The sequence below is a fragment of the Magnolia sinica genome, chromosome 2 (assembly GCF_029962835.1).
Source record: "Magnolia sinica isolate HGM2019 chromosome 2, MsV1, whole genome shotgun sequence".
In the NCBI taxonomy this organism is placed as follows: Eukaryota; Viridiplantae; Streptophyta; class Magnoliopsida; order Magnoliales; family Magnoliaceae; genus Magnolia; species Magnolia sinica.
In genome coordinates, this window is record NC_080574.1 from 2,503,302 (window position 1) to 2,511,167 (window position 7,866).

The window sequence follows — 7,866 nt, forward strand, 5'->3', positions numbered from 1 at the left end:
TAACACATGAGCTATTATGTGTGTGATATTTTTGGTTATATCATATAGGAATAACTGGTTCAATGTTACGACAACTAGAAATTTTGAAATAACTTTAAAATACTTACACTAAGGAAAAATTCAAATCACAAGATATATTTCTTTATGCATAATAATTGTTATTATTCTGGCAGAGTTTTCATTGTTTTAAAAAATCAGTGAGGGATTGTTGAATATCAATGGTTTTTAAAATAATAAAAATGAAAATTCAAAATTTTAGGATTTTTCCGCCAAAATGCTTTTTGAATTTTTGAATTAAAAAGTATGGTGTGTGTGCTTTGTCCCACATCAGAAATGAGAAGAAAACTTTTGTGATTTATATGTGGACTTATGAAGAGTATTCTTACTTGGAGTTTTTGGAGGAGGTGATGCTCGGGCACTGGAACACACGCATGCATGCTCGGGCTCGGGCAAGGGCATGGGCACGGGCATGGGCATGGGCGAGGGTGAGGGCGTTGGCAGTGAGGCAGTGTGGTTGTAGCGGCGTTAGATGACGCACTTTGTACTTCGCACGTGCTCATCGTGTTGCAGAGTGGTCTCTCCCTTGGGACCTTACGCGAACCAATGCGAAACGGTGCGATGGGTCTGGTCTGTGCCTGTGTGCAGTGTGTCTGAAATGGTCTGAATTTTATAAAAGACTGAGAACGGTTGGATCATAAATTCGAAATGTTCAGCAATTTCTGAAAATGGCTCTTTGCCTTGAAAGCCAAATGGTCCGAAAACAGACGGACCATGATGATCCAACAGTCAGATCCTTTGATCCGACGACCAAAAACGGCTGGAGTTAATGATCAACGGTTAGAAATGTAATCCAAACGTTCTGAACCATTGATAGCAGTCTAGCAACGGTCCACTACCTGATGCCTATATAAACTGGACCATTCCAGTCCGATTTCATCATCTCAACACACCAGCTCTCCCATCAAATCAGATACAATCCATAGCTCCATTCTAAAATACTTAGAACATCTCCATCGTCTGAGTCTGCCAGAAGAAATCAGCTGCGTTAAAATTGTTTCACAGTGGACCTATCGTGATTGCTGCACGCTGGATCTAGATAAGGCTTGTCTTATCCTGGAAGCAATTCGCCTGTAACCCATCAGCAGTTGATAAGGGGGCAAATCACGCTTTAAGGACAGCGTATTTTATATGTGATTCAACATAGTGAAATATTTTATTTTCAATTTATTTTTTGATATTTTCGGTGTATCCAATTGTTTATTCCCAATAGATTTTATATATCATACACTGATGCCAAACACCGATGTTTTGGTTCCCCCTCCCTTTTCCTTGCTTCTGCTAGAAAAGCTTCTAGGTTTCTGGATTGCAACGCTTACTTCCACAGTTCATAATTTTATGGTCAAGAAGAAAATGCACTGATCAACAGGCCATCAGATCTCGTTACTGGAGTGATGCCCACCCTTGATCACTAAACCATGGTCCCATATTTTTGTGATCAAAACCATTGATTGGTTCGTACGGAGCTGCATACTATCATGTTTGATCAAAACATTTGGTCGAGCCCACTTTTTGGTTGTTTTTGTTGAGGGACTGAGGAAGCACACATATATGAATCAAGTAAAGTACTTCAATCGTGATAATCTAGTCCAATCACAAACACTTTGAATTTAACATGAAAAAAATCTTACGGTAAAAAACTACAACATCTATAAAAGCAAAAATTACAAGAGATAAATAGAATAATACCCTATTCAAACAAGCCGAATACCACTAGACTCTTAGGAGTTTCAACACCCGGTCAAGGGTTCGAGTATCCATATGTGGTGAAATTCCACTAGTGTGAGTGTGTAAAAAAAAAAAAAAGCCGAATACCCCCTAATCCTGATTACACTCATATTTAGAGCCTTTATGAGAATCACAATCGGAATTAGAATACATCTCTGCACGATAGTTTGATGGCACTTTCATTGAATAGTTTTCGATGAGATCGAACTAACATCAAAATGTTCCAACAACTAAATATGAAAAATTCTGATTTTTATGATGACATCAAACAACCTTCGATGGCATTGAGCAAGAACCTACAGTGTCTAGCAACCAACGTAGAAAATTTCAGATTTTTGCGATGGCATCAATCGACAAACATTGATTTACAGATTTAGTACATCAATCTTTTTTTTTTTTTTTTTTTTTTTTTTTTTTGTGCAGTGGTAAGATCCGAGATGCCCGAAAAATCTCGCGGTCAGACAATCATAACCATTTGATAACCTTACTATGATCAATCAGTACTCTCACTTTTATTTTTATTTTTCGTTTGCGGGTGGCAATTCAAAGGTTAGGATCCGGGGAGAAATTGGGGCATAACCATAACCCATACCATGATGGAGCCCAGCAGATGAATAGCTTGGATCGATCATTGTAAACTACCTCTAAAATGGACCAATCCCACGACTGCATACGATCCCAATAGCATTAGTCGTTTGTTACAAAATGCAAATTCAATGGTGTAAAAGAAAGGAAAGAAAACCAATACACACATTAGGATTCGTTGGGAGATAACATTCTATTCATTCTTCGACGAGAATCTGAAATTTTCAGAAAAATGAGAGAGAATACATATTCATTCCAACAGAGGCTAGCAGTCCATCACGGTACAGTTATAGACGAAACTTCCCAAAGGCCTGCTGGCCAACAACTCCCACCTTGGCACCCCATCCACCGGGTCCCACGAATATATCTCAACAGTACCACTTCCTCTCTTCCCCTTCACCCCACCAACGACAACTAACCGTTTCCCACACCCCCTAAATCCGATTCCCCAACCATTCGTTGAAACCAAACCCTCAGGCAATCTTCCCAGAATGATCCATCTCTTCTTCTGTTTATCATACTTCCTCAGTTCCCTCGGAGCATGATCAGCTGCATACAACTCATTATTCACTACTGCTATCGCCAGAGGTGGCACTGTCGGCACACACGGCACTGGGTAAACATCTGGAATAATTCTCCAACTCCTCTTCTCCAAATCATACTCTTCACCACACGTATATGACACTGAATTACTACCAATACCTCCCATGATATAGAACTTTCCATTCAAGAAAGTGCCTGAGCAGCTCTTCCTTGGTTTATTCATACTCGGCAGTGTCATCCAAGTTCCTGTCTCTGAATTGTATAGCTCGACGCAACTCAATACAATCCCTTGAGCATTTACGCCACCCGCAAAGATCGCTATCTGTCCAAAGCTGGCAGCCCCAAACAGGCATCTAGGTGTTTTCATTGGTGTGCAGTAAGACCATGAGTTAGTCAGAATGCTATACCTCATTATTGCGTGGGACATGACTTCCTTCCCGAAAACAAGAAGATCGGTGCCGATGGCTATCGACTCCTTATCAGATAACATGAAGCAGTCGTTTGGAGGCATTCGCGGCAGGCGCATCCAACGCCGGCTGTCAGGGTCGAACGCCTCCCACTCCAGGGGGCTGCAGGAGATGTAAACCCACTGTTCAGATATACCTGCCCAACGACGGAGCTTGTACAGCTCGCCAGATCGGACTAGGGAACGGAAACACCGGTTAAGGGAGGCAACCACACCATAGTCAGATCTTGGCAAGCGGAGGAGGCAGTTGATGGTTATGTCCCTGCCGAGCGGCTGGATAAGTGGATTTGAATCCGAACGGTCCTTGTTAGGTGATTCGCTATCGGACTCATCATCAGAAATCGGATGCTCGGCGGACTTCATTTCTCCGATTTCTTGATCGATACCTTGGTATAAGTGATGCTGATTCACAACCAAACACACAGAAATCACAAATAAAGCTTTGTAGAAAAAGCTTTATCTACAAACACAAATGCTGTAGGTGCGTGTGAGAGAGGGAGGAAGGGAGCACTCAGGGATTTAAATATATGAAGCTTTGGGGGCGATTACGTCTTTTTGTCTCTGGCGAAGGGCTGGCTTTTTCTGACGCCGGTTCCTCTCGAATCAGCTTATTTCGGAAGTTGTGCGCATTTGCGCGTGGGGCCCACCGCGGTGTCTGTATGGCATCTGACCTGTCCATCAGCGTCTTACTACCGAAAGTCAGGGAAGCGGATTGCGTACTGTGTAAATTCTGTGGGGTCCAACGTGATTTATGTATTTTATCCACTCGGTCCATCCATTTTACCAGATAATTTTAGGTCTTAAGCCTAAAAATAAAGTATATCCAAATCTAAAGTGGACCACACCGCAGAAAGCGTGAGAGTTGAATGTGTACCGTTGAAAATTTTTTGGGGTCCACAGAAGTGTTGGATCAAGCTCGTATTTGTGTTTTCCTTTCATCCATCTTTGTGTCATCTTATGAACAGTTTGGATGAGAAATAAACATCATTCTGGCCCTTATAAAGGTTTCAAGGGTGGAAATCGTTATTCCAACTGTTTTGTATGTTATGGTCCACTTGATCTTTGGGTATGCTTAGATTTTGGGCTCAACCAATAAAATGAGCTAAAAAAGTGGATGGACGGCATGGATAAACCACATACAATAATGATGGGCCCAACAGAGTTTACGTAGTATGATAAGACCGTACTGAGTAACTCAGTACGCGATTCAATTACGAAAGGTAGGGAAGCGGATTGCGTACTGAGCAACAAATTACGCTAACCCACTTGGGTTTTGGATCTCTCTTATGATTAGGCTCATGTCCTGGAATGAGCTAGACAAACGGATGGATGGGACGTTATAACACAAACATCATGGTGGGTTCATAGATCTTGGATGCGAAGTTCTTGCACAAGGATGCAGGGTGGGGCCCACCTCAATGTTAGTGAGAAATCTACACCGTCCATCCGTTTTGTGAGCTCATTTTGGGACATGCGACTAAAAATGAGATGTATCCAACATTCAAGTGGGCCACACAAGGTGGAAACAATGAGAATTCAGTAAGCACCGTTGAAGCATTCTTATGGCCATAAAAAAGTTTTGTATCAGGTTGTCCTTTTGGTGCCTTTTGGTGTTTTCACTTCATCCCGTTGGGAATGACCTAGTAAACGGTTTGGATAGCATATAAATATCAAGGTGAAGCTGAGGACAGTTTCATAAGTAGGAATTTCTTTCCCCAAATTTTCTTCTCGTGTGACCAACTTGAGTTTTGTATCCAACTAATTTTTTCTTTTACATCCTAAAATGAGCTCACAAAATAGATGGACGGAATGAAATTCTCACATACATTGCAGTGGGCTCCACCCAACATATTTGCCTAGAAAATTCCTGCCAAAGGCTTCAGCAGGAAATCCGCGCGAACGCTTACAGGTAACGTGGGTCTATGATATCCACTTGAATGCATATACTACTTTGTTAGTTCCACATCATTTAAAAATGATGGTGCCTTCTCCTCCTCACATGTAGCTAGAGCTAGGCATTAGATTGAGTCGAATCGGATTGGGTCCAACTTGACTCGGTCCGAGTTCTGCATGGCTTGACTTGAACTTGGTCCGATCCGGGATCGAGTCCGGATCATCTAACTCGAGCTGATCCTAACCCATGCTGGCCCGAACTGATTTGAGTTTGACTCGGTTAGGAAAACCGAGTCAGATCGGATTGGGCCACGTTTGAATCAGTCCATGTAGGGTTCGGTGGGTAGAGAGGGGTCCAAAACCTTGGAAAGAAGAAGTGGAGATTGGAACTCAAAACTCACTTATTCATTCAATGGAAGAAAAGAAGAAGAGACCTGAGAGATTTGAAAAATGCAAGTCTCCAAATGCTTCTTCTTTTTCCATTTTAGGAATAGAAATAGTAGTTTTCTGTATGAAAAATCAAAGGACATGTGTTACAGATATAAGATTTCTTTTCTTTACCTATCGAAAGCTATCTTGGAGAGGAAGAGACGTGGAGGAAGGGTAGCCGTCAATGAAGATGAAGAAAAATAGCTGAAAAGGAGAGAGGGGTTTGAGAGATTTAGGGTTCGCTGGATAAAGAGGGGTAAAATAGGTGAGGGGTAAAAACCTAAAAAAAGGGTAAAATTATATATATAGGTAATACGATCGGTCTGGTCTGAATCGGATTTCGGATCGATGCGGTCTGAATTAACATTGACCTGAACCTGATCGAATTAACGGTCGGATCTGCCTGATCCTGCTCGAACCTGATCGATATAAGCTGTCGGTTCGGCTCGAATCGGGTCGGATCTGGTTAGATCCACCAAATCGGGTCAAACATACCCAGCTCTACATGTAGCCTAAACTGCAAGAATGTATTTAAAAGAAAACTGATTAATCAATCCTAACCATCCAACTATAAAATGTCTAGTTAAAAGTAAAATAGCAACTCAAAGGGAAAAGTAGATGGTTAATACAATCTTCTCACTGCAAGTTCTCCGTAATGGTCCATCTACAGTTAGAGCCAGCGATGTGGATGGTCTGAATTAACATACAACCCCGGATGCATGTTTAAAGAGTTACCATCATTCTTTTTAAGCGGTGTAAAACAAACAAAAGGAGTCTTGACAGCAATCAAAATATCAAATGACTCTCGCTACCCTTTACAGTCAAGTCAACTTAGAATAGACTAAGTAAAAAGTAGCCTTCACGTGGCCTCTAAGATATAAAAACGCATGCAATCTCGTAGAAGTCCGTAGACTAAGTGCATTGCACCACATGACCTACACCAGCTAAACCAGCTTAAAAGGGCCCCGACCAGTCCCGACAAGCTTTCTGGGCCCACCACCAAAGGACAAAACAAGAAGCAGATCCTCAGCGCTTAAATCCCAATTAGGCAAATCTCAATATTAAGGGTATATCATCTACACGCCACCTATACAAATCGTCAATCAGGTGGGTCTGGCCATTTCAGTCATTCTCGTTTAAAAATATGGACGGTCCACTCATCAAGTGGACCATGATCTTAGAAAACTTCGATCGAGTCTTTTCCTACGTGGATATGATTTTCACAAAATGTGGCCCACTTGTGAATAAAGACTGACCTGTTTCTTGTGACAAGTTGCCAACATGGTCGATCCTCATGATGGATGGATTGGATCAGATGCCTATGTGCTCTGGTGGCATGAGAGGTGGGCCAATTCCGTGATCTCTACTTCATAGAAGGGGAGTAGTTTTGAACAATTTTATATTTTGAAGGGAAGATAAGCTTTGATTTACACCTTTTAATTTTAAAAGAAAGAAAAGCTTTGGTACCATATAACCTGCTACCATGCTTGGTCTCTTCTTTAGATATGCTTTGGGCCGGGCCCACTCTAGTGTCCACATTACATCTAGACCGTCCATCTGTTGTGTATGTTAGGATGTCGATCGGCTTAAAAACAAGGAAGAACTAAAACCTAGGCAAGTCAAAGCATAGATTGGGGCGACCATCGATGAGTGGTGGATGGCATATGCAGACCATGAAATTTTGATTGATTAATGGTGGGATAGCTCACCTCAACTACTACTTCCAGTCAGGCAGCCCAAACAAGGTGGAGAAGCTGATATCATGGGAATTTGGATTGTTCATGGACTTTCTCTCTTAGATCCCTTGGTGGAACTTGCTCTTCAAGGTCTCCATGAAATGATTGTGCATATATGCAAAATGATATTCTTCTCACCTAAACAGAAAAATCCACAGCCAAATATGCAGAAATCGCAAAAATCAAGATCCGAATGCTATTGGGCTTCTGTGACTATGCACTATTCACCAACCCAGATCGGCAAAAAAGCCAGCTTTTAAGTAAATTAGATATCAAAACTCTCTTCCAGGGTTGAATTCACAAATAGAAGGTTTTAAGCCCATAGCTCAGCATTAGGAAAATACTTCATATATTTGTGTTTACTCCTTTTTGGTCTAGATTTCGTTAGGATATGACAGAAATTTCATTAGAATATGACTTGTCATAACC

At 41.6% G+C, this 7,866-nt stretch overlaps 1 protein-coding gene across 1 annotated transcript; it reads right to left on the bottom strand.

The window, feature by feature from the left end:
- Positions 1-2,430: 2,430 nt before the first annotated feature.
- LOC131231703 (F-box/kelch-repeat protein SKIP11-like) lies at positions 2,431-3,771 on the bottom strand. The gene has a single exon (XM_058227993.1). It carries the CDS (start codon positions 3,740-3,742, stop codon positions 2,636-2,638), a length of 1,107 nt encoding a protein of 368 aa, XP_058083976.1. The 5' UTR covers positions 3,743-3,771; the 3' UTR covers positions 2,431-2,635.
- Between the last annotated feature and the right edge of the window lie 4,095 nt (positions 3,772-7,866).

Coding starts and splice junctions, on each gene's coding strand:
- LOC131231703 (XM_058227993.1), bottom strand. CDS start 3,742: ATGAAGTCCGCCGAGCATCCGATTTCTGATGATGAGTCCGATAGCGAA.